The 25995-nt window shown below is 47.6% G+C and overlaps 2 protein-coding genes across 6 annotated transcripts in view; one reads left to right on the plus strand and one right to left on the minus strand.

Annotated features, from left to right (window-relative positions):
• Positions 1–605: 605 nt before the first annotated feature.
• On the minus strand, positions 606–7066 carry LOC129481716 (creatine kinase U-type, mitochondrial). Of its 5 annotated transcripts, none has more exons than XM_063639523.1 (10): positions 6743–7066; positions 5646–5968; positions 4834–5032; positions 4534–4629; positions 3926–4147; positions 3711–3796; positions 3472–3595; positions 1680–1814; positions 1058–1183; positions 606–855 (listed from the first exon to the last, which is right to left on the minus strand). In XM_063639523.1, the coding sequence occupies exons 2-10, from the start codon at positions 5792–5794 to the stop codon at positions 739–741; spliced, it is 1254 nt and encodes a 417-aa protein (XP_063495593.1). In that variant the 5' UTR covers positions 5795–5968; positions 6743–7066; the 3' UTR covers positions 606–738. The 5 variants fall into 5 exon arrangements, with proteins under 5 accessions (XP_063495593.1, XP_063495592.1, XP_063495594.1 ...); XM_063639522.1 differs by having other exon boundaries at positions 4834–5125; XM_063639524.1 differs by lacking the exon at positions 6743–7066 and adding an exon at positions 6335–6436.
• Positions 7067–13219: 6153 nt separating this feature from the next.
• The window catches only part of LOC129481703 (inositol hexakisphosphate and diphosphoinositol-pentakisphosphate kinase 1-like), a 28235-nt gene continuing 15459 nt past the window's right edge, over positions 13220–25995 (plus strand). Inside the window, 17 exon segments of the mRNA XM_063638513.1 lie at positions 13220–16295; positions 17367–17562; positions 18012–18048; positions 18366–18419; positions 18632–18717; positions 19344–19498; positions 19639–19740; positions 20209–20370; positions 20474–20595; positions 22050–22151; positions 23004–23090; positions 23209–23284; positions 23429–23538; positions 23625–23707; positions 23921–24052; positions 24211–24332; positions 24607–24789. Of these exon segments, the coding sequence (XP_063494583.1) occupies positions 16149–16295; positions 17367–17562; positions 18012–18048; positions 18366–18419; positions 18632–18717; positions 19344–19498; positions 19639–19740; positions 20209–20370; positions 20474–20595; positions 22050–22151; positions 23004–23090; positions 23209–23284; positions 23429–23538; positions 23625–23707; positions 23921–24052; positions 24211–24332; positions 24607–24789 (1956 nt within the window). The 5' untranslated portion in view covers positions 13220–16148.

The raw sequence follows: 25995 nt of genomic DNA on the forward strand, positions 1-25995 counted from the left end.
CACGAGGGGAAGGAGAGCCCAGAACAGCAAGGTGAGTTCCCAGCTGCACTGCTTGATCTTCCATCTCCTGACCCAGAATCAAACCCCTAATTTGGTGCTGTCTGGCTCTTAGAGTGCACCCAGGGAGATCCCTGGAGTGAAGGAGTCTCCAGGCAGAGCGCTAATATCCAAGTGTCAATGCTCCTGGAGAGCAGAGTTGTGATATTACTCCCATTCCCTGTCTATTATAGGTCGAAGTACAGCCTGGGGCCTCCAGGACTGGTCACGACCTTCCTGGTCCCTGGTATTGACTATCAGCTTCCTTGGCCACCTGCTATGAGCCTGTCTCTACAGTAGAAGGAGATTGTGGGGAGAGAAATCTTAAGTCATAATGAATAAAGTGCAAACAGAAGTGCATAATGAATAAAGTGCAAACAGACGTGATTATTTTCAGAAGCTGATGAGGAATATGGGTAAAATGTTAATGCTTTCCACCCACCTGAGAATCAGTGTTCCCGGGATGCCGTATCTGGAGTCTCTTTCCATCATAAACAATCCCACTGCCTCTTTTCATTTCCTGAAGGTTGCTCCCTCCTCACCCCACCATTAGAAATAACACAGACAGCTGCAGCATAGCAAGGAGTCTTTACTAGGATGGAGGCAGGGGATGCGGGGACAGGTCCAGAGCAAGTAGAATGGGCCATCATTAGAATGAGCAGAACTCCTGGGAATCTTGAGTCATCAGCTGGCGATGGGGAGTTAATGCTTGGTGTGGATGACAGGTGTGGGGATGCGGATATCCTGGCCTCTCTCCAGACGCCGTTCACAATCAATCAAATAGTTTACTCCATCAATGACCAGTTGCACCAGCTCCACCTGAAGGACACTAATCTTTGATCTCTGCTTCCTACAATCTGAGTTTTTCTTTAGCACTGACTGACTTGCCTGCTCATTTCCAATTGCCTCCCCACTCAACCTGAATTTCATTTCAGATTATGTTCCCGGAGGCTCACTCACTGCCATATTTCAGCCCCCGCAGACCTGTACCTCTCCTAATCCTAATCCCTTAGGATCTCACCTCTGATTTGCCTAGTCGGTCCAAATTAGAAATATCAAAGACACCGCCTGTGGCAGCAGTGTCCACTCCTCCAGTACCACGCTTTTGGAGTCTTAGGTTCTCCAGGATCTTTGGGAAGCGGCTATCCTAGAGAGGAGATAGGGATTGGGAGCAGGGCCAATAGAGGCAGAGACTAGTCCTACCTGAAAGAGCCCTGAACCTGCTCAGAGCTCTGTCTCCTGACCTTTTTTTTTTCTTTTTTCTTTTTTCTTTTTTTTTTTTTAGACAGGGTCTCTCTCTGTCACCCAGGCTGGAGTGATCACAGCTCACTGAAGCCTCGACTTCCCAGGCTTAAGTGATCCTCTCACCTCAGCCTCCACTACACCCAGCTAACTTTTGTATTTGTAGTAGAGATGGGGTTTTGCCAGGTTGCTCAGGCTGGTCTTGAACTCCTGGGCTCAAGTAATCTGCCTGCCTTGGCCTCCCAAGTGTTGGGATTAGAGGCATGAGCCACTGTGCCTGGCCTGTCCCCTGACCCTTTAGGCACAACATGTTTGGCTCCTTTCCAAAGGGTCCACTCCCTCCCCATCCACAACCCACCCTTCCTTGCTCACACCCCTCTGTAACCCCACAACTCCGTTACTTTGCTTAGCAGGGGCAGTTTGATGTGCACTCCTGCCCGAAGTCCAGTGCCCAGGTTAGATGGACAGGTCAAGATGTATCCCAAACGCTCATTCCACATGAACTCCCAGCCACGTTCTTGGATAAGTCTCTCCACCTGAGTCCACAAAGGTTTTGTTAATGAAAAATCAGGGATATTTCATTAACCCTGGACCCTCCCTTAGCTAGACCCACAAGAACACTAGAAATATGTCTAGAACAGAAACTTGGCTGTGAATGAATGACACTGGTCTTTTTTTTTAAGAAAATGGTTTGTTATTGTTTTCATGCATGCGTGATGCAAAATTATGATGTGCATAATAATGAGATTGTGAAAAAATATCTTATGTGGAAGAAGAAAACTCGAAGGAGTGGTGTATTAAGGATGATCTAGGGAAATGAACAGAGGTGGTAAACTGAACTGAGAGAGGACTGATTATTCAATGAGTTCTGCATGCATCGATTATCTTTGCTTTGCTAATGAGCCTAGAGCTTGGAAGGGTCCTTTCAGACAGAAGATGAAGGTGTAAGCTTTGCCAGGAAGGGTGAGATAATGTTCTGTTAGCTGTGAACGGAGCACCTGTGTGAATGCAGAGAAAGATGAAAACAGAGCAGGAAAGCCAGATTCATAGGAATAGGGGACAGGGGGAAGGCATTTTGCTTCCATTAACCATGTAGTCATGAAGATGACTATTAGAGTTCAAGAGACAAGGGATCTACCACAGTGATGGTCACAAACACCACTACCCAACATGAGTAAAGGGATCCTGTTTGTAGTTCAGAAAGAACCATGGCATAGGGGATATCTTACATGCTGAACATGGGGGAAACCCTTCCATCTAGAATAATAATGCAGCTGACACTTTAACACTTATTAAGCACTTACTGTGGACCAAGTACTTTACCTGTATTTCATTTAATCCCCACAACAACCTAAAATGTAGAAAATCTCATTATCCCAATTTTACAGACGAGGAAACTGAGGCATATCATTTAAAGGTACTTCCCTACCCACTCATAGTGAGAATACGTATCTATTACTTGCCCAAAATAGTAGAAACTTCTCAGAATCTAAAAGAAGAGCTCTTTTTCTTTGCAAACCTAAAATAGAACTGTATATTTGAGAACATACAGTAAGAATTGAATTGAGTTTATGGGGATTTCTAATGTAGACTTGAATATGGAGACCCAATCCGTGTAGGATTGATGATTCAGTTCAACCTCTCATCTAGAGCCACATATTCTAGAACTCGAACCATTCTATCCTCCACCTTCCCAGTCTCCCTCCGAACTCTCAACTTAAAGCCTAGACCCGATACTTTAACAAGAATGATAGAATCCAGAGTCAAGGCCTACCTTGGCTCAGAACTGGGTGGTTATATTAGAGTCATGAACACAGCAACCTCTCCGCGCCAACATCAATCTAAGCTCGAATGTTTTCCTTATCTACACACCTCACCATCCCACTGCACACATCCCAGGCTCTGACATGCCATCTCAGTTATTCCTTCTTTGCATTTTCTGTCAACAGCCTTACTCACTTCCTAAGATTCCTGACACTCTTTCTTTTCCTAATCTTAGTGTGACCACATGTCCTGGTTTTCTCAGTACGGTCCCAGCTGGTTTATACCTTTAGTCCTAGAGTGAGTCCTAGATAGTCCTTTTTACTATCAGACATGTCCTGGGTTGGTTGATAAATTACATAATCTATTTATGCTACTCTTTGGTTTTCCTTATGTCCTCCCACCTAGCTCCCCTACACAATCTTCTCCAACCTCTTTGAGGCCTCGGCAGAATCTTTCAAACACTCTCTTCATGTTGCCACCCTTCTCCATGGAGATCACCCGTGTATGATCCTCCTCATTCACCCAGATCAGGAAGCTCTTCTCATTGTTGTGCCTGAGGGCCGGAGAGGGACAGTGATCAAGAGGCAAGGCAAGAATTGAGAGAGATGGAGGGAAAAAAGGCATTTATGTGGCCATGAAGACAAAAGAGATAAGGAGCAGCTTCATACCAAATTCCACGAGCATCTGGCCAGTCTCGAGCCATTCCTGCTGCAGTCAGCAATGGGGACACAGGCTTATCAAACAGAAAGTGGTCCTGGGAAGAGTAACGGGACTTGGGTTAAGAATCTTCATGGTGGCCCCTGGGCTTCTCAGAGCCCATGTCTCATCTGGCCCAGCCTTCCCCATCTGCCCCCACCAACCAGCACCCTCTTAAGGCCCTCACATCAATAAGCTGCTGCTGTTCAGCCTCTGTCATCTCACTGAGCCTATAGTAACGTCCAGCCAGGTCACCCTTCAGGCCACTCAGTGCATCCACCACAACACGTTCCACCTCTCGTCGCTCTGCTCGAGTGCAAGCTGGAGGCAGACTGAGTCCTCGGATGCTTCGGCCAGTTCTGACTCTAGAGGACAATACATACCTCTCATCAAAGTAGCCAGAACGGATCTGGGAGATAAGGGAAATGAATATAAGTCACAGAAACACGGTGGGAACTGAGGGCCCCTGGGAAAGGAGAGACCTTCCTTAGGCATTAGAGGACTCTTTGTGCATTCTTCCCGCATGCATTGGAAGAAGAGGCCCTTTGGGAAAGCACTCGAATTGAAGGGGGCATTGCAGACCCTTCCCCAAACCACCCACCCTGGGCCATGGTCATTCTTATCTATCCTTCCATCTCCATATATGCTGCCCCTTAAGATATGATTCTTTCCTTACATTAAGATTAAAAGCTCAGCAGTATAATGACCATGAGTCAGGAAATAAGGTGAAGGGGTTGGAGATACAGAGTGTTGTACACAGGCAATGCAAATCAGAAGTGGAATATTTGAACTCACTTTACTGGCATCCAGATCCGTGGTGTGCTTCATTGTCCGGGGGTCATATCCATTGTGTCGCTCTTGGATCACAGGGTCAAACAGGTCAGCAAATACCTAAGGGGAGTTAAGAGGGAGAGATGGTTAAGGAGAGGGAATCCCTCCCCAGACTTCAATTGTGCATTGATTTCACTGGGTCCGAAAACTTAAGTATGGGGGGGCTCAGAGTCTTGGGGGAAAGTGAGAGGTCTTTAGGGGAAAGGAGCTGGGATTACTGGGAAGATGAGTTGGATCATCAGGGAGACTCTGGGGACCCCCTACCTCATAGGTCTCCTCATCTCCAGCCACCATGCCCACAGTCTTGATGAAGGGGTGGCCAGGGTTGTCCACGCCAGTCTGGATACACTGATCTAGCGTCCAACCAGTGGGTGTGGTCTTGTCGCAGAGCCGTGCATAGACTGCTGGGGTCAGGTGACTGGCCATGCAGTTGTTGTGCTTTCGGAGGTCTGGGTACTCAGCGCTGGGGAGGGGGTACCCAGTAACCATGGAGGGAGGGCACAGACGCCTAGACCTCGTGCAGTTACCTGGGAGCTGTCCAGTTGGCCATGTCTGGCTTTGCTCCGTGGGAGGAGGGGGAATTAGAAAGAGGCTAAACCTTGGTAATCTCTTTAGGGACTTTCAGAGTCTATGCTTTCCTAATAGTTCTAGTTGCCTCTGGCTGGCCAGCTCAGTTTCTTCAGGTCTGCTCAGTTCTTTCCTCTCATGACACAACACTAGGGATGGAGGAGGGGAAAAGCCTAAGGAGAGGAATTGAGGAAATGAGGGAAGGAGATGGAGGGGAGCGAAAAGGATAGTTCCTGGATTTACAATTAGGGATTTGGGCAGCGAGTGCAGCTGGAACTCGTAGGGCCAGAGCGGCCAGAGCTGGTCTTGGCAGGTCCCCAGGAATGTTCTTGCTTTACGGTTTCGGCCCCCACTCCCACCCCACTGAGGTCTGCAGACTGCACAGCCCTCCAGCTCCAGGGCCTTCGTGATTATAGCCCTTCTCTGTTGCCCGGATTCTCATTTCTACCCGCACCTTCGTCCCCATCACCACCTGCCCCCGTCTCCTCCCGCGCCTCAGGCACTGTTACCTCGGGGGATACAGCCTCCGTCGTTCACTGGCCGCTCGTACAGGTTCCGGTCGGAGCAGAAACCCAGCGGCTAGAGACCCCGCTCCGGCCAAAGCCAGGAGCCTGAGTCCCGGGCGGGAGGACAGCAGACGGGAGAAGGGACCAGCCATGGCTTGAGGTCTGGCTACGGGATCCTGGAGTAGGCGCTGGCGCAAGATAAGATCCAGAACAAGGAGGGAGGATGCAACCGGATGGACTGAGGGCCGGAGCTAGGTCCGAGGCTGCAGCCGAAATGGGGGTCGGATTGGAGGCTGGAGCCGGAATGGGAGCCGGTGCCAACCAGACTGCAAGAGAGGCGCAATGAGCTAGTGGCAAGCGGGCGGGCGGAGGAGAGGGAGGCCCCAGCCGCAGTCTCCGGGGAGGAGGCTCCCCCAGGCCCCGCCTTCCCGCCTGCCACCGCGCTAGGTGCGCGGGGGCAGGGGTGGGCAGCACCCGCCAGGTAATTAGCGGGACCTGAGACTCGCGCGTCTAAAGCCGGGGATGTAGCCCCCACCCGCCCCCGGGATGTGGCCGCCCAGATTTCAGCACCAAGTGGAGGACAGCACCCACGTGGACTAGCTAAACCCTAACACCCTTCCCCCAAACCCTTCGGTTTAAGCCGAAACTCGATCCGTCTACCCTGTGGGTGTGCAAGGGTGACATTGCCCAACCTTTCCTCTGCTTTCGGCCTGCCCCAGCTACCTCTTCCGTCTCCCGGGGGCAGCCGCAGGGAAACCGCGGAATAAGCACAGATACCGGAGGAGGATATGGAGAAAACACAGGGTTAGAGGCAGGCACTGGAAAAGACACCCATTGGCTCAAGGTCACCTTTTCCTTAGAACCAGGAAGAGGAGCAAGGTGCTTCCTTGCCACCTCTGTGCACGCCTTACAAGGTTGAGAAAGGACTCCCTGGGAGGAACCAGGGAAAGATTAATTCTTATGCCATCTGTGCTGTGTCCTCCACCTCCACTCTGCACCCAAGTCTGAAGCCCTGTTATTTCCTGCCTCTACTTCTCATGATCTCCCACTTTTTGTTTTCCTTTTGTCTCTCCCACTTTCCTCCCCGTCCCCTACCTCACCTTTGATCTTTTACTTCTCTGGGTCTTTTCCAGGCTCAGATGTGTTTGCTGCTCACCGGATGCCCTCTGCGTTTTCTCGGCAAGCTTGCCCACCTGTTGGTGGTGCTGGATGTGGGGCTGGGGTTGGGCAGGGAATCGTTAGTTTCCTCTTCCTCCTCTCCCTTGGCTTCTCTCTCCGTAGTTCCTAGTTCCTGTGCTGGAGGAGAAGGTAAAGTGAGGTGAAGGGTGTGGTGAGATGACTGGGTGTGGGACTGGAACAGGCAGGCGCAGGTCTCCAGACACCACACGTGTTTCCTCTCTTGGCTCCCTAATGCTGTTTAATCTAGAGAGTAAAGGCGAGTGGTGTACAAGGGCATGAGGTCGTCAGGGAATCTCTGCCTTCCTCGTGGTCCCCTCTCCTGCTCTCTCTCCTCGTAAAACGCATATTCAGATTTGAGAGGGCTTTGTTTCCCAGCTCCAGGTATGACTTGACCTTTGTCCTGGTAGCAAGGAGAATGAATGCTAGAGTTGAAATAGAGATGAGGGGCTTCAGCGTGGAGGGTCAGTTAAGTTGGAGTAGCACGGTGGCATTAGTCCCTTCCCTCTGCTATCCTGGTGTACCCACAAGACAGATACTTGGAAATCTTAAGAGAGAGTATTTGGGAAAGAGAATTCCCTTTACATCGAGAATTCCGCCATACTACTATCATTCCCTTCATTCTCCTTGAGCCTTCCTTGTATCCTTTTATTCTACCTTCTTCATTTGTGGGTATTCTTAGAAGTGTCCACCTCTCTCTTGTGTCCATCCCTTCTTCTTCTGGTAAGACATCAATTATTGGAGAACAGAGTTACGCAGCTGCAGTGTGGAAAATGTTACCTGTGTTGTGGGGCCTCTTTACCTAGGTTAAAAAGTAGCCTTGAGTAAATAAATATAATTTCTTAGAATAGCATGTATTTATCCAGATAAATAGGGAGATAATCTTCCAGAGCAGTAGGATTGCTGTTTGATTGAGAGGGTGTTACTAAGATTAAGGAATAGGGAGTGGGAAGAGATAATTACCGAACGGGAAATAAGACAGCCAGAGGAGTAGAGAAATTACCTAAGTTTAGAGAGTAGCTTCCCAAATGTGAACAATAATTCCACTGAGAAAACACATGTACTTGTGCACTTTTCTTTTCTTTTTCTTTGTTTTGAGACGGAGTCTCGCTCTGTCGCCTAGGCTGGAGTGCAGTGGCGCGATCTGAGCTCACTGCAAGCTCCACCTCCCAGGTTCATGCCATTCTCCTGCCTCAGCCTGCCGAGTAGCTGGCACTACAGGCACCCGCCACCACGCCCGGCTAATTGTTTTTCGTATTTTTAGTAGAGATGGGGTTTCACCGTGTTAGCCAGGATGGTCTCAATCTCCTGACCTCGTGATCTGCCCACCTTGGCCTCCCAAAATACTGGGATTACAGGCGTGAGCCACTGCGCCTGGCCACTTGAGCACTTTTCTTATCCCTCATGTGCCTTTGACAGGCACATAATATGTTAGTGCTCATTTAAAACATTATTTTACTGCATATGGAAGTAATATATGGTATTGATATATGGTATTTCATTTATTTAATAAGAATTATCGTTGTCAACAGTATTTAATATTTTTAAAGCACTTTAAAGTTATAAGGAAATTTTATATGTGTTATTTCATAAATGAGTTGAATTGGATTGTTCCAATGATTACTAGGGACAGAGTCTACATTTTCATGGGGATAGTAAGGGAAGTTAACTACCTGGAAGATGCTGTAATAGCTAGTTTGAAAGGCTAGAGTGGTGGAGGGGGTATGAGCCTGAGCATGAACTAGGGAGGCATCTATTCCTCTTAGAATGATCTATTCAAGCCCTTAGAATCATTTCTATGTCCATTCAGGAGTCCTTGTAGGGTCAGTACAATGAGGCACGACTGGAAAAGTGGCAAGACCCCTAATATTGCAGAGAAGAAAGAGGGAACAACTGTCTTGACCAGGGAAACCCGAGTGAAGATGTGAGGATGATAAGAGCATAACATATACAATACAAAATGCTTTCATCTTATCAGTACCCTTTAAGTGACGTGTTTTTTTTGTTGTTGTTTTTTGAGACAGGGTCTCGCTCTGTCACCAAGGTTGGAATGTAGTGAGGTGATCTTGGCTCACTGCAAACTCCATCTCCTAGGCTCAAGTGATCCTCCCACCTCAGCCTCATAAGTAGCTGGGAGCACAGGCATATGCCACCACACCTGGGTAGCTTTTGTATTTCCTGTAGAGACAGGGTTTCATCATGTTGACCAGGCTGGTCTTGAACTCCTTGCACTCCAGCAATTTGCCCGCCTCGGCCTCCCAACGTACTCGGATTGTAGGCATGAGCCACCACAATCGGCCTTAATTAGGTTTTTTTTTTTTTTTGAGACGGAGTCTGGCCTTCTCGCCAGGCTAGGGTGCACTGGCGCCATTTCGGCTCACTGCAATCTCCACCTCCTGGGTTCAAATGATTCTCCTGCCTCAGCCTCCCGAGTAGCTGGGATTACAGGTGCGCACCACCCCACTGGGCTAATTTCTGTATATTCAGTAGAGACGGGGTTTCGCCATGTTGGCCAGGATGGTCTCAACCTCCTGACTTCGTGATCAGCCTGACTCGGCCTCCCAAAGAGCTGGGATTACAGGCGAGAGCCACCGAGCCAGGCCCTAGGTTTTTAATCCCAGTTTTATGGATGAGAAAAATAAAGGCTCAGAGAAGTTAAGTGAGTCGCTAGAGGCTTCACAGCTATTACAGGTAAGGCCAGGATTCAAATCCAGCTTTGTCTGGAGTGTGGAGAAAAAGCAGGCTGTGGAGATAAGAATCAATTCGTCTAGAGTTACAGGTCCATCCATTTTCTTGCCTCCTCTGTAAATGTCTCTCTGTTCCTTCCCTTAACTTTCTTATCTGCCTCTCTCCTTGTCTCTTTTTTGTCTCCAGTCTCCGTCACTCCTCTTTACATCTGTTAATATTTTCAACCTTTATTTATTGGATCTGTACATATATGAGACCCTGTTTTGTCTCATAAGACAAACGGAAGACCTGGTTTTGCTCTGAAGGAACAGCAATGGCACAAACTCTGCCTCTTCCTCTTTCTCAGCATCAGGCTTTCCACCCACCCTGTCGTCCCATGGAAACGTCTCTGTCCAGACCACGCATCTGGACTTTGGCGACACAGTAAGAAATCAAAGGAAGGGAGCATCAAGTTGCATTCCCTCCCAGAGCCACTAGGGGTCAGGCTCCTCCGCGCAGAAGCGCCGGCCAACGCAGCCTGACTCTGTTACCGGTGCGCGCCCTTCGCTGATTGGTGGTACCGCAAAGAAGTCGCGCTTTGATTGGGCCGCTGTCAGTTGTCGCTGCCGGCAGGTTCGGCTGCGCGAGCGGAGGGAGGCGGGTGAGTGAAGGCTGGGGGCGGTGGGGGAGTGGCTGGGGCTGGGGGCGGTGGGGGAGTGGCTGGGGCTGGGGGCGGTATCGGAGGGGGTGGGCGCGGTAGAGTGGGCTTGGTGGGTTCCCAGGGCTGGGGTTCGTTCCGGGTGGGCTCAGCTTTGGGAAGAGGCCCAGCGGAGGGGCCTTAGTGTCAGAGTAGGGAGAGTGAGGCAGCGAAGGCGGGCCGGGCAAAGGCTAGTGGAGTCGGGATGCGAGGGCGGTATTCGTGACTCGGAGCTGTGTGAGGAGAGTACCGAGGAGGGGGTCGGCGGGAGAGGAGATGGATAGGTATGTGGGGGTCTGCGTGAGGAAGAGGGGGTCCTGTGGGAGGATGGAGGAGCGGAGCCGTACAGGGGAGAGGATCAAGGTGGAAGGGATCTGCGCTAGGAGGGGTGGGGCTGGAGTCCAGGGGGAGGGGGATAGCTTAAGGAATGGGTTGCGGCGGAGAGAAGACAGCCTGGAGAGAGGGGTGGTGTGAGGAAAGAATGGATGGCAGACCGTCATTGTGGGGGGTCACTGAGGGGTCAATATAAAGATGTTACCAAGTATGGTGACTCGTACGAGGGGGTGAAGGAGTTTAATACTGGGGAATCAGTGAGTGCGAGGATTAGTTGGATTAATGGAATTAGTTGACCAATGATGCAGGGCGGGATGGGGAGGCTGCAGTCAGTATTGGGGCAAGAGTCGTAGCAAGTTGGGGAAAGAAGGCGGAACGAAGCAGCTGATACTGAGAAGAGGGAGAGGAGCACAGTTGGTCAGAATCGAAATGAGGAGTGTGTCTGAAGAATTAAAAATTGCATTAAGAAGGAAGTGAGGCGTCCACTGTTCAAGGTGGGCAGAAAATAGTGTTGGGGGCCTGAGGAGTTCTTCTGTGTTGGAAATATTCCTGCCTGGAAATTGTATTGGTATTTCCTCTTCACTACCGATGGAGTCCACCATCAAGTGCATAGTGATTTAGGAAATTAGATGACTATGCAAGGAGCCCTAAATCCTATGGGAAAAAGAAGTTACACCATTTACCCTCCCTTCTACCCCTTCTCCAGATCTGATTTAACATAGATGTTCCTGAGAAGATTGCCTCCCTGCCCCTCCCTCGTTACCTTACTCGCCTATGTCCTTGCTTCTTTCCTTCCATTCACATTGATTCCTGTCAGAGTAAGACTGCCCTTTAGCCCAGTGTGGAGTGTGAAGTTTTCTTTTCTTTCACAACAAAGTTTGGGGGAGAGGTGGATGGGGAGAAGAGCATGGAAAACAGGGAAGCGGCTCTGGGAACACCACATTAAAGCTCAGCTTCTCCCAGAGGTGCATCTAAATAAATCCTGGCTTATTTCATAGCTATTTCTGTCAGGCTTCTATTTTTGCTTTGTTAACTGGGAATTTAGACCTTTCGTCTCTCTTCAGCCGCATATTTGTAAACAGTCTCTTCCCTATTCTATTACTTACCATGCCCCGTTATGCAGTTGCAGTAGAATTTCAAGAACCTGAGTGTACATTCAGTAGAAAACGAGGAAGGACTCAATGGAAGAAGGGCAAAGGGTTAGGAATCTTAGACTTGAGAGAAAGTCCCTGCTTCAGAGCGAGGATAAAGAATGCAACAAAATTCTACTTGCTCAGACTATACAGGGACCTTAGGAATGCCCCAAGTCAGGGAAATTGGGTCAGGTCACTGAAAAGATTCAAAAAATAGCGTTTTTATCAGGGGGAAGAGTGTGTGTATGAGACCTGCAGTGCACAACTAGAAATATTAAGTCTAAGGAGAATGTCGCACCCCCGTGGCAGTTGAGAAGTAAAGACAGCAGATGATGAAAACTGGAAAGGTCGAGAGGTCGAGGTATATATAAAAGTCTGCTAGAACTTTCTTTCTTTTTATTTTTTTTTTTGAGACAGGATTTTCACTCTTGTCACCCAGGCTGGAGTGCAGTGGCATGATCTCGGCTCACTGCAACCTCCGCCTCCTGGGTTCAAGCGATTCTCCAGCCTCAGCCTCCTGAGTAGCTGGGATTACAGGCGTGCGCCAACCCACCCGGCTAATTCTTTGTATTTTTAGTAGAGGCGGGGTTTCGTCATGTTGGCCAGGCCGTTCTTGAACTCCTGACCTCGAGTGATCTGCCTGCCTTGGCCTCCCAAAGTGCTGAGATTACAGGTGTGAGCCACCATGCCTGGTGGTCAGCTAGAACTTTCAAGTCAAAATTGCAAACCCCAGTTGTAATGAAAGAGTTTAAAATAAAGATAGAGAAAATAATTATTCAAGACTGTTTTCAAAATCTATGAGACTAGCTGGGCACGGTGGCTCAGGCCTGTAATCCCAGCACTTTGGGAGGCCGAGGCGGGTGGATCACGAGGTCAGGAGATCGAGACCATCCTGGCTAACACGGTGAAACTCCATCTCTACTAAAAATACAAAAAATTAGCCGGGTGTGTTGGCGGGCCCCTGTAGTCCCAGCTACTCAGGAGGCTGAGGCAGGAGAATGGTGTGAACCCGGGAGGCGGAGCTTACAGTGAGCAGAGATTGCGCCACTGCATTCCAGCCTTGAAGACAGTGAGACTCCGTCTCAAAAAAAAAAAAAAAAATCTATGAGACTAATTACATACATAAGATATTATTTTTGTAAGACAAGTTCATTTACTTAAGGAGTTTGTGGCTTTCGCTAGTCATTGGTCAGTCTTTCTGAGAACTTTTGGAGACCACAGAAAATTGCTGATGTGTGATTCAATTTTTATTTTTGGAAAATAATAACAGATATTCATATCCTTACAGTTCATAGGAACAAATGTTTTTTTTTTTTTTTTTTTTTTTTTTGAGACGGAGTCTCGCTGTCGCCCAGGCTGGAGTGCAATGGCGCGATCTCGGCTCACTGCAGCCTCCGCCCCCCGGGGTTCACGCCATTCTCCTGCCTCAGCCTCCCGAGTAACTGGGACTACAGGCGCCCGCCACCTCGCCCGGCTAATTTTTTGTATTTTTAGTAGAGACGGGGTTTCACTGTGTTAGCCAGGATGGTCTCGATCTCCTGACCTCGTGATCCGCCTGCCTCGGCCTCCCAAAGTGCTGGGATTACAGGCGTGAGCCACCGCGCCAGGCCTCATAGGAACAAATGTTAACCTTTTCTGTATTTGCTTCAGATCTTTTTTACAATTGAAATAAACACTGTAGATAAGGTTGTGGAGTACCATTTGAATCCTCAGTTCCATTCTCCCTTCTTCTCAAAGGTAACCACTATCATGAATTTGATGTCTTTCTTTCCAGTCCCTGTTTTTATACTTTTACTAATTATATATGCAGTCGTAAACCATATGTAACATTTGTATTTATACAATAGCATTGTACTGCAGGTATATTTCTGCAGTTTGTATTTGGAAACTGTCCATTTATTACATATAGCTTTTATTTTTACATTGCTATTAGTCTATCATTTCTATATATGACATTATATTTATTGATTCTACGTGTAACCTCTGAACTGTGTTCAGTTTTTCTCATTACCAACAGAGAAATGAAGAAGATTAAGAAGTTCCTCACAAAAGTCTTCTTATGTAGGAGAATTTCTCTGCAGCAGGGTTTCTCCATTTCAGCACTACTGAGATTTAAGGCTGGATAATTCTTGGTTGTGAGGAGATATCTTATGCATTTTAGAATGTTTAGCAGTATCCATGGCCTCTACTCACTAGATGCCAATAGTACCTTTCCAATTGTGACAACCAAAAATGTCTCCTGCCAAACATCCCCTGTGCAGCAAAATCACAGCTGGTTGAGAACAACTACATTACTTGTGTGTACACAGAAGTGGAACTGCTGGTTCAAGTTAAAGTCTTAAGATATTCTTACTGGTACAGTTATAGCCGGGATTTTTTTTTTTTTTTTCACTGTGGCTCCTGGTGTGAGGGACCTTGGCCTAGACTAGCACTGGTTCTATAGTACCAGGGGACATGAGAGAGAACATTGAGATTTCAGTTTGAGAATGGGTTGGAGACTGCTGTATGGATGCCTGTATTCTCAACCTCCCACCCACACTAGACCTCTTTCCCTGAACAGATTTTCTGAACTTGGGCATTTGTCTTCTATTATTATTGTTATTGTTATCATTATTTGAGGCAGGGTTTTGCTCTCACCCAGGCTGGAGTGCAGTGGCACGATCACAGCTCACTGCAGCCTTGACCTCTTGGGCTTAAACAATCCTTCCGCCTCAGTCTATTGAGTAGCTGGGACCACAGGCGTGTACCACTCACTATGCCTGGCTAATTTTTAAAAACTTTTTGGCCAGGTATGGTGGTTCACGCCTGTAATCCCAGTACTTTGGTAGGCCAAGGCAAGCGAATCATGAGGTCAGAAGTTCGAGACCAGCCTGGACAGCATGGTGAAACCCCGTCTCTACAAAAAAAAAAAATACAAAAATTGGCCGGGCATGGTGGGGTGTGCCTGTGGTCCCAGCTACTCAGGAGGCTGAGGCAGAATTGCTTGAACCCGGGAGGTGGAGGTTGCAGTGAGCTGAGGTCACGCCACTGCACTCCGGCCTGGGCAACAGAGCGAGACTCCGTCTCAAAAAAAGAAAAAAAATTTTTTTTTCTTTTGAAACCGGGTATTTTTGTGTCGCCCAGGCTGGAGTGCAGTGGTACAATCACGGCTCACTGCAGTCTCGACCTCTTGGGCTTAAACAATCCTCCCAGCTTAGTCTCCCAAGTAGCTGGGACCAGAGGCACGTGCCACCATGCATGGCTAATTTAAGAAAAAGCTTTTGTAAAGGCCAGGTCTCCCTATATTGCCCCGGCTGGTCTTGAACTCTGAGGCTGAAGCAGTAATCCTCGTTCAGCCTCCGAAAGTGCTGGGATTACAGGCATGAACCACTGCACCCAGACTTAAAATTTTTTTGTAGAGATGAGGTCTTGCTATGTTGCCCTGGGTGGTCTCAAACCCCTAAGCCCAAGCGATCCTCTTGCCTCAGCCTCCCAAAATGCTGGAATTATAGGGATGAACCATGGTATCTGGCTGGGCAACTGTCTTTTAAGGTGGAGTAGATGAAGGAGAGAGAGATCATGGGGGTTTTATTATTTTTTTAATTTTTGGTTCGAGAGAGGGTCTCACTCTGTCACCCATGCTGGAGTGCAATGGCGTGATCTCGGCTCACTGCAACATCCGCATCCTGGGCTCAAATGATCCTCTTGCCTCAGCCTCCCAAGTAGCTGGGACTACAGGCATGCACCGCCATGCCTGCCTAATTTTTGTATGTTTTTGTAGAAACTGGGTTTCGACATGTTGCCCTGGCTGGTCTTGAACTCCTGGACTCAAGTGATCCACCCTCCTCAGCCTCCCAAAGCGCTGAGATTATAGGTGTAAGCCAGTGTGCCTGGCCTTAATGTTCTGATATAATGCTTAGAATGTAGGGTGCCCTCAATAAATATTTTTTGAGTTAATCTTTGGGAAGAATGAAGATGAGGTTTAAGGGGAAAGTCAGCTGAGCTCTCTCATTCCTCTGCCTTTGAATTAAATTACTGAATTCAACACTACTGTGAGGAGGTGGAAAAGGGCTAGGAACATTGTGAAGTGAGTCCAAAGTTTGAAATGTCACTCTAACCTTCTCTTCTGGTAGGACTCAACAGTAGCCTTCCTTGAGGACCTGCCTTTCCCACTTGCTGCCTGAAGTTAATGTTTCTTGCTGGCCAAATCAGGGACATGCCGGCATTGTAAGGGCTGATTATCTGATCCTCTTACTAATTTATTGGTTGGAGTCGGGTGAGCAGGGAGGAAAAGGGATGCCTTGCTTTTCTTTTATGGCTCTTTTAGCATCTCAAGTCATAGCCCATATGCCTCCTTTCTTGTTGATCCTTCTTCCTATAGCTTTGTTTTGTTTCCCCTTATAGTTCCCTCTTATGCTTTTCATCTCCATCCCCATCCCCACCCACTGCCAGGGGGCTTGGGTTCTGAGCTGACGGGGTACCCCCCTCTGCAGAGCGGGATGAGTGGGTGTTCCGGCAGGGATGTGGTCATTGACTGCCAGTGAGGGTGAGAGTACCACGGCCCACTTCTTCCTTGGAGCTGGAGATGAGGGGCTGGGCACCCGTGGAATAGGCATGAGGCCAGAAGAGAGTGACAGCGAGCTCCTTGAGGATGAGGAGGATGAAGTGGTAAGAATGGGGAAAATGAGGCCGGGAGCGGTGGCTCAAGCTTGTAATCCTAGCACTTTGGGAGGCCGAGGCAGGCGGATCACGAGGTCAGGAGATCGAGACCATCCTGGCTAACACGGTGAAACCCCGTCTCTACTAAAAATACAAAAAAAATTAGCCGGGCGTGTTGGTGGGCACCTGTAGTCTCAGCTACTCAGGAGGCTGAGGCAGGAGAATGGCGTGAACCTGGGAGGCGGAGCTTGCAGTGAGCCGAGATCGCGCTACTGCACTCCAGCCTGGGGGACAGAGCGAGACAATGTCTCAAAAAAAAAAAAAAAAAAAAAGAATGGGGAAAATGATGTAACTTGGGGTTGGAGCCTCTGTCCTAGAGAGTTAAGATTCTATTGGTTAGAGATACCTCTTTGTTCTTTCCAAATGCATAGACTCCCTGTCATAAACAGGCCCTATCCTGGTTTAGGGGAGGGGCAGTAGAGATTGGTTAGGTTGCCTCTCTTAGAAACCCCTGCCCTGGCCGGGCGTGGGTAATCCCAGCACTTTGGGAGGCCAAGGCGGCCGGATCATTTGAGGTCAGGAGTTCGAAACCAGCCTGTCCAACATGGTGAAACCCTGTCTCTACTAAAAATACAAAAATTAGCTGGGTGTGGTGGTGGGCACTGTAATCCCAGCTACTCAGGAGGCCTAGGCAGGAGAATCGCTTGAGCCCAGGAGTTGGAGGTTGCAGTGAGCAGAAATCGTGCCACTGCACTCCAGCCTGGGCGACAGAGTGAGACTCCATCTCCAAGAAAAAAGAAACCCCTGCCCTTGGGATCTTCCTGTTGTCTCATGGTTGTTGGTCCTCTAGCTCTCCTGCTTGAGCACATATTTCCTACTGTGGAAAGGCCCCTATTCTGTAGGCAGTTGGAATCCCTAGCTGTGCCCCAACCTCAATCAAAGTTAGGAGGTACCCTTTGTCCCACAGGTCCAGAGTCCTGGCAAGAAACTCTGTGCCCTAAGAAGATAAGACAGTGTTCCCAGAAGGGGGTGATATTGGTGGGAATTTCTTGAGTTTCTGACAGCACTTTCTCTCTGTAGCCTCCTGAACCTCAGATCATTGTTGGCATCTGTGCCATGACCAAGAAATCCAAGTCCAAGCCCATGACTCAAATCCTAGAGCGACTCTGCAGATTTGACTACCTGACTGTTATCATTCTGGGAGAAGATGTAATCCTTAATGAACCCGTGGAAAACTGGCCATCCTGCCACTGCCTCATCTCTTTCCACTCCAAAGGTTGGAGTCTGTGAAGGAAAATGGGAAGGAATGGTGGTGGGAATACTGGTTTGGGAAATGAGGTTCTTATTGTCTTATTTCCTTAGTAAAGAGCCATCAGCTACTTGTGACACACTAGAGAACGGTGCCAAGGAGTTTGCTTTCCCTACATCTTGGAGGAGTTGCTGGGGGTTTAAAGCATATAGTCTAACCTCAGGACAACTCTAAGTCTCTTAGGATCTCTGACAGAATTGGGTCTCTGGAAGGACTGTAAAAATAATTTCTCTTTTACTTTTTCTTGATAAATATCCTAGACTTGGTGAGCTGGGCAGAAGAATAAGTGATGGGTTGAATAGGTAGAGGAGCTCAGTGGCAGCTAATAGCTTGAATATGTCTTTGTATCTCTCTTGCTCTTCTCGTTCTCTTTCTCTCCCTTCCTTTGGTCTCTTTATTTCCTGTCTCCATTCCAGGCTTTCCTCTGGACAAAGCTGTTGCTTACTCCAAGCTTCGAAAGCCCTTTCTTTTTTTTTTTTTTTTTTTTTTGAGACAGAGTCTCGCTGTGTCACCCAGGCACCCAGGCTGGAGTGCAGTGGCACGATCTCGGCTCACTGCAAGCTCCGCCTCCCGGGTTCACGCCATTCTCCTGCCTCAGCCTCTCCGAGTAGCTGGGACTACAGGCACCCGCCACCACGCCCGGCTAATTTTTTTGTATTTTTTTAGTAGAGACGGGGTTTCACCGTGGTCTCGATCTCCTGACCTCGTGATCCACCCGCCTCGGCCTCCCAAAGTGCTGGGATTACAAGCGTGAGCCACCGTGCCCGGCCTCGAAACCCCTTTCTTATCAATGATCTGGCCATGCAGTATTACATCCAAGATAGGTATAACTTCCTGTTGACCAGCGAGATGGGTGGCTTTGGGATCATGCATATTCAGGGAACCCACTCTGAGAGGAGCAGAGTCAAACCAACATGCCTAATTTTTGTACCATAATTTTGTGCCCTGGTGTCTTTTAATCCTGTGCAAATGAAATCCCCAGCCTCTCCCCTTAGTTACTCCCACCTCTCCCAGCTATTTTATTTGGGGGTGACAGGAGGGAGGTGTACCGGATCCTGCAGGAAGAGGGTATTGATCTGCCTCGATATGCTGTGCTCAACCGTGATGCTGCCCGGCCTGAGGGTGAGTACCTGGCCTGGGGGAGGGTTAGTCCTGCCTTTCCTTGCTTTCTATGACTTAGCCACGTTTCCATCTTCTAGACATCTCCTATATACCACCTACCTATGTGGGGTTTTGGTTATTGGATTATGGGTGGGGTTAGAGCCATGAGTCTTCGGACAGAATCTTAGACATGTTATATAGAGATTTTACCTCATCTATTACAAAGATATAGTCATAAAAATTTGAGGGTGGCCGGGCGCGGTGGCTCAAGCCTGTAATCCCAGCACTTTGGGAGGCCGAGGCGGGCGGATCACGAGGTCAGGAGATCGAGACCATCCTGGCTAACACGGTGAAACCCCGTCTCTACTAAAAATACAAAAAATTAGCCGGGTGTGTTGGCGGGCGCCTGTAGTCCCAGCTACTCGGGAGGCTGAGGCAGGAGAATGGCGTGAACCCGGGAGCCGGAGCTTGCAGTGAGCCGAGATCGCGCCACTGCACTCCAGCCTGGGCAACAGAGCGAGACTCCGTCTCAAAAAAAAAAAAAAAAAAAAAATTTGAGGGTTATAGAGATGAAAACCTGGGGAAATGAGAATTAGTAATATTCCACAACCTTAGGCCATAGGAATGACCACACAACCACCTTTCAGAATGCAACCTGATAGAAGGTGAAGACCAAGTAGAGGTCAATGGAGCTGTCTTTCCCAAGCCCTTTGTGGAGAAGCCAGTGAGTGCAGAAGACCACAATGTTTACATCTACTACCCCAGCTCAGCTGGAGGAGGAAGCCAGCGTCTCTTTCGTAAGGTAGGGGTGATATTTGAGCATCTGGGGAGTCAGAGAGGTAAAAGGGCAAGGATGAGGTTGTGGGGAAGGAAGACGGAGAATTTGGGGACAGAATAGAGAGCTGAGGCAACATTGTTTTTTCTTCTTTTTTTCTCTTGAAGATTGGTAGCCGAAGCAGTGTTTACTCTCCTGAGAGCAGCGTCCGAAAGACGGGGTCGTACATCTATGAGGAGTTTATGCCAACAGATGGCACAGATGTCAAGGTTATGGTGGATATAGGGATTTAAGAGGTTACAAATGTGTGGGTGGGGATGGGGTACTTGGGAAGCAGGTGGAGGAAGTATACGGGGAGGAGGTCCTAGAAAATAACATGATGTGAATGTGATTGGCTTTCAAATTCAGGTGAAGATAATGAGTGGAGGATGCAGATATTCACATTTTCACTATCAGAGCAAGGGCAAGGCTGACTTAGAAAAATGGTATAATGTTGGTAAATTATTTTTTAATAAGGACTACCTGACAGTAGTGGAGTCTCGAGGAGAAATTCATAATGATACTTCAGTAGGGCTCAGTAGGAAAAATGTTGGTCAGTCTCCTTAATGCTCAGGATTTGTTTGTTTTGTTTTTGTTGTTGTTTTACTCTGAAACTAGTCTACAGACCTAGTGCTCATATTGTCTTCTCATATACAGGGTGAGCTGTGGGCATACTCAGTGATGCTATGTACCTGCAGGTGTATACAGTGGGGCCAGATTATGCCCATGCTGAAGCTAGAAAATCTCCAGCTTTGGATGGGAAGGTTGAACGAGACAGTGAGGGGAAAGAGATTCGATATCCAGTCATGCTGACTGCCATGGAAAAGCTGGTGGCCAGGAAAGTCTGCGTAGCATTCAAGGTAGAGGAGGGCCCAGGGAGGTTGTGAAATGAGGGAGAAAGGAAGGAACAGGGGTCCGGGAAAAGTAACTGTCTTGTTCTCATCTCTCTTCTTTTCCTTGCAGCAAACAGTTTGTGGATTTGACCTTCTTCATGCCAATGGTCATTCCTTTGTGTGTGATGTCAATGGCTTTAGTTTTGTCAAGAACTCCATGAAATACTACGATGACTGTGCCAAGATTCTAGGGTAAGAGACATAGTGGTCTGTGCCGGGGAGAATGGGCTTACAGAAGAATATTTGAAAGTTTTTGCTTTATTTTAAATATCATAAATATGGTATAAAAGTAAAAAAGCAGGCCAGGCACAATGGCTCATGCCTGTAAACTCAGCACTTTGAGAGGCTGAGCTGGGTGGGTCACCTGAGGTCAGGAGTTAGAGACCAGCCTGACCAACATGGTGAAACCTCGTTTCTACTACAAATAACAAAAAATTGGCCAGGCTCAGTGGCTTCCGCCTGTAATCCCAGCACTTTGGGAGGCCAGGGTGCGTGGATCACCTGAGGTCAGGACTTCGAGACCAGCCTGGCCAACATGGTGAAACCCCATCTCTACTAAAAATACACAAAAAAATGAGCCAGGTATATTGGTGGGCGCCTGTAATCCCAGCTACTTGGGAGGCTGAGGCAGTAGAATCACTTGAGCCCGGGAGGCAGAGATTGCAGTGAGCCGAGATCATGCCACTGCACTCCAGCCTGGGTGACAAGAGTGAGACTCCATCTCAAAAAAAACCCAAAAAATTGGTCAGCCCTGCTGCTGAGCCCCTATAATCTCAGCTGCTCGGGAGGCTGAGGCAGTAGAATCACTTGATCCCAGGGGGTGGAGGTTGCAGTGAGCTGAGATCATGCCATTGTATTCCAGCCTGGGCAACAAGAGCGAAACTCTATCTCAAAAAAAAAAAAAAAAAAAATATATATATATACACACACACACACACACATATGTACACATATATGTATATTTGTGTATATATGTACATATATATGTATATATACACATATGTGTATCTATATACACTTGTGTATATATGCATACATGTGTGTATCTATATACACAAACTGTGTGTACACATGTGTGTACACATACGTGTGTGTATGTACACGCATATATATGTGTGTGTATGTGTGTATATATATATATATATATATATAATTGAAGCCCCTATGTACTCCTCCCTAGTAACATCCCCTCCCCATCCCCAGAGGCAACCGCAATCCATAATTTGGTGTTCGTCATTCCCATGTATTTATTTATATTTTTACTACATATATATGGGTATTTGTATGTTTTTAGACTTTATATTAATGTATTCTTCTGCCTGCAGCCTGCTTGTTTTTGTGAGCTTCATTCGTATGAGTAGTTCTGGTTTATTCATTTTTTTTTTTTTTTTTTTTTTTTTTTTTTTGAGACGGAGTCTCGCTCTGTCGCCCAGGCTGGAGTGCAGTGGCACGATCTCGGCTCACTGCAAGCTCCGCCCCCCGGGGTTCACGCCATTCTCCTGCCTCAGCCTCCCGAGTAGCTGGGACTACAGGCGCCCGCCACCACGCCCGGCTGATTTTTTGTATTTTTAGTAGAGACGGGGTTTCACCATGTTAGCCAGGATGGTTTATTCATTTTTACATGGCTTCTTTGTTTCTCTTTCTAGGAACACCATAATGCGGGAGCTTGCCCCACAGTTCCAGATTCCATGGTCCATCCCCACGGAGGCTGAGGACATTCCCATTGTTCCCACCACATCTGGCACTATGTAAGCAAAAGTAAAAAATCTGGAGTAACCTACTTAAGACCTATGGGATTCCTTAAACCAGACTAATGGTTACTTTCTGACCCCACACTATCTGACTAAGGGAGCCTGGGCCTCTTATACACAGTCTTCTTAACTCCACTTATATTTCCCCCCCGTTTTTTTTGTTTTGTTTTGTTTTTTTGTTTTTGAGACAGAGTCTAGCTCTGTTGCCCAGGCTGGAGTGCAGTGGCATGATCTTGGCCCACAGCAACCTCCACCTCTTGGGTTCAGGTGAGCACATCTGGCTAATTTTTGTGTTTTTAGTAGAGATGGGGTTTCACCATCTGATCTTGAACTCCTGACCTCAAGTGATCCACCCGCCTCGGCCTTCCAAAAAGCTGGGATTACAGGCATGAGCCACCATGCCCCGCTTCCATTCCTAATCTCAGTTCCGTTTTCTTTTTCTTTCTTTCTTTCTTTTTTTTTTTTTTTTTTTGCGACAGGATCTGGCTCTGTCTCCCAGGCTGGAGTGCGGTGGTGCACTCATGGTTCACTGCAGCCTCTATCTCCTGGGCTCAAGTGATCTCCCACCTCAGCCTCCCAAATAGCTGGGACCACAGGCGTGTGCCACCATGCCTGGATAAATTTTTTTCTTTTAACTTTTTTTATAGAGACAGACTCACCCTATGTTGCTCATGCTCACCTTATGTTTCTCCTGGGCCTAAGTGATCCTCCCACCTCAGCCTCCCAAAGTGCTGAGATCACAGGCCTGAGCCCTGCTCAGCCCCTCTGTTTTTTGACGTGTGAAGTAATGTGATGACAGGAGGTGGGATGGGGGTGTGGGAGAGGCTCTGATAACATTTATGATCTTAGGATGGAACTTCGTTGTGTCATTGCAATTATTCGTCATGGGGATCGTACTCCCAAGCAGAAGATGAAGATGGAAGTGAAACACCCAAGGTCGGAAGAGTGTCCTAATTTACACAAACAGGTTTTCGTGAGGAAGACTGCATGGGGGGCAAGTCCTGGAGGCTTTGACTGTCTCATCCCACACTGAAGCTTCTCATTACTTCTTCAGGTTTTTTGCTCTGTTTGAAAAACATGGTGGCTACAAGACAGGGAAATTAAAACTCAAGCGACCTGAGCAGCTCCAGGTAAGGTAGTGAATCTGGCCAGGAGGAGCAGTGCTATGAGAGAGATAGAGGATATGGCACTGGGAGTCTTGATAAAAGACTAGGATGGAAAGGTAACTGTCTAGGACTTGGCCTTCTGCATGGATACCTTATTATTTCCTCTAGGAGGTGCTGGATATCACAAGGCTGTTGTTGGCTGAACTGGAGAAAGAACCAGGTGGTGAGATCGAGGAGAAGACTGGAAAACTAGAGCAGCTGAAGTCTGTATTGGAGATGTGAGAAAGGGGATAGCAAAAGGGAGCCAATAACAGTGAGAACTGGTGTGCTGGAACAGAAAATAAATTGTGACTTTATCCTGCAGGTATGGTCACTTCTCAGGTATAAACCGGAAGGTACAATTGACTTACTACCCTCATGGAGTAAAAGCTTCTAATGAGGGGCAAGGTAAGAGGTAGTCCCCCTTACCACTACCTCTCAGATCTTGTGTTCTTTTTATTTTTTTTGTCCATCTTCTTTCCCCACCAGATCTCTTTTACTTGAGTCTATAGATGACCTTTACCCCCAATTACCTCTCTGGTCTCCTCAGAAGGGCTAACATTTAGATGTTCCCACTATTTTTCTTAGATCTAGACCATTCACTGCCCCTTATTCCTTCAGATCCACAGAGGGAAACTCTGGCCCCATCTCTGTTGCTGGTACTGAAATGGGGTGGAGAACTGACTCCTGCTGGCCGTGTTCAGGCTGAGGAGCTGGGGCGAGCTTTTCGCTGCATGTATCCTGGAGGACAGGGTGAGTGTTTTGGGGAGTGAACGCATAGCAGGGCCAGGATAAAATGATTAGAGAGTAAGTTGGGGAAAATGAAGGGACAGAGACAGTGGGGAAATGAACATTTTTTCTTCCACAAGTATTTATAGCAGTCCATTCCTGGTCCCCTACTTTGTCCCCAGGCGACTATGCTGGCTTCCCTGGTTGTGGGCTGCTTCGTCTCCATAGCACTTTCCGCCACGATCTCAAGATCTATGCCTCTGATGAGGGTCGTGTTCAGATGACTGCTGCTGCCTTCGCCAAGGTGCATACTACAGTTCTAATAGTCCCAGTTTCCATTAGGTAGAGAAGCAGAGAGTTTGGAGAACCAGTTGGAGCATCTCAGGGTGCTTGTAGGCCAACTCAGAGAAGTTTCTGCATGTATTGGACCCATTCTGTACTACCGAGAATGAGCTGACAATAATTAGTGAGGGTAGGCCCCATCTCTTCAACCAGCTTCCATTCAATCCCTGGGACCACCTAGGCCTAGGGATGCTAACCTGCAAGGGAAACAAATAGACCTTGTGCTTTCTCTTTAGGGCCTTCTGGCTCTAGAAGGGGAGCTGACACCCATTTTGGTACAAATGGTGAAGAGTGCCAACATGAATGGGCTACTGGACAGCGATGGGGATTCTTTGAGCAGCTGCCAGCACCGGGTGAAGGCTCGGCTGCACCATATTCTACAGCAGGATGCGCCCTTTGGCCCTGAGGACTACGATCAGGTCAGGCTCTAAAATAGCCTGGATCCCCAATTCCTAGAATTCTAAATAGTAGGGATCAATAATAACAGTATTTACTGCATGCCAGGCACTGTTTTAGTTGTTTTACACATATATTATTTAATCCTTACGGCAACCCTTTGAGATAAGTACACGTCCACAATCTCTTATGCATGATTTTGAAAATTAAAAAGATTTTTTTCTTGACATTGAGATTCATTTGGCAGCTAAACCTGACACGAACTGTCTTAAGACTTTTATAATCCTTAGTTTTCCCACTTAGTGTAAATAGTCATGCATTTTGTGGCAGAAATATTAATGTGTTTGGTTATGCCATGGGCCCTGATGGAGGTATTATATACATATGGCATATGTACTGTATTAACTTCTAAAGTCCCACAGATTCTCAATTCCAAAGCACAGCTCTGATCCCAAGGATCCTGAACAAAAGAATGTTTCCGTTATCCATTGTTGCATAATAAACTACCGCAAAACATAGTAACCTGAAACAACAACCATTTTATTATCTCTCACAGTTCTGGGCTCATCTGATCTTGCTTGGAGTCTCTCCTGAAATTGCAGTCAGATATTGACTGGAGCTGGAACCATGTGGAAGTTCAGCTGGGATTGTGGGATGGCTGGCTCTCTCCCTCTTCATGCTCTCCCCGTAATCTCAGTGCCTCTTTTCTCCACATGGTTCTTCATATGGTTTTTGTAGCGTGACAGCTGGATGTATTAAATGGTAGCTTTAGGGATATTCAAAAGCAGAAGCTTAGAAGCTTTCTTAAAGTGTAGGCCCAGAATTAGCACAACATAACTTTGTTATTTTTTATTGGTTAAACAGTTACAGGGCCAGCCAGAATTAAGGGAAGGGAAGGAAGACAAAGAATTGATGGTCATCTTTAAAGCACTACAAGGAGTGCAGACCACAAGGACTTTCCTCCCCTTTTACACATGAGGAAACCTAGGCTCAGAAGAATCTAAGCAATTTTCCTCATGTCATCCAGCTAATACAAACCCAAGGAGTCTAACTCCAATGCCCAGGCCGTTACATTGCTCTGTAGTATTAATCCCACTATATGCCATTACCCAATATGGTCATTCTTTTTCCTGCATATCTAGGCCACAATTGACCAGGCAGTGGTTTTCTACTCTTCCCACTCCTCATTTCTGATATGTTCTTTTAAAAAAAATGTTTAAAACTTTAAA

The sequence above is a fragment of the Symphalangus syndactylus genome, chromosome 5 (genome assembly GCF_028878055.3).
Source record: "Symphalangus syndactylus isolate Jambi chromosome 5, NHGRI_mSymSyn1-v2.1_pri, whole genome shotgun sequence".
NCBI classification, from domain to species: Eukaryota; Metazoa; Chordata; class Mammalia; order Primates; family Hylobatidae; genus Symphalangus; species Symphalangus syndactylus.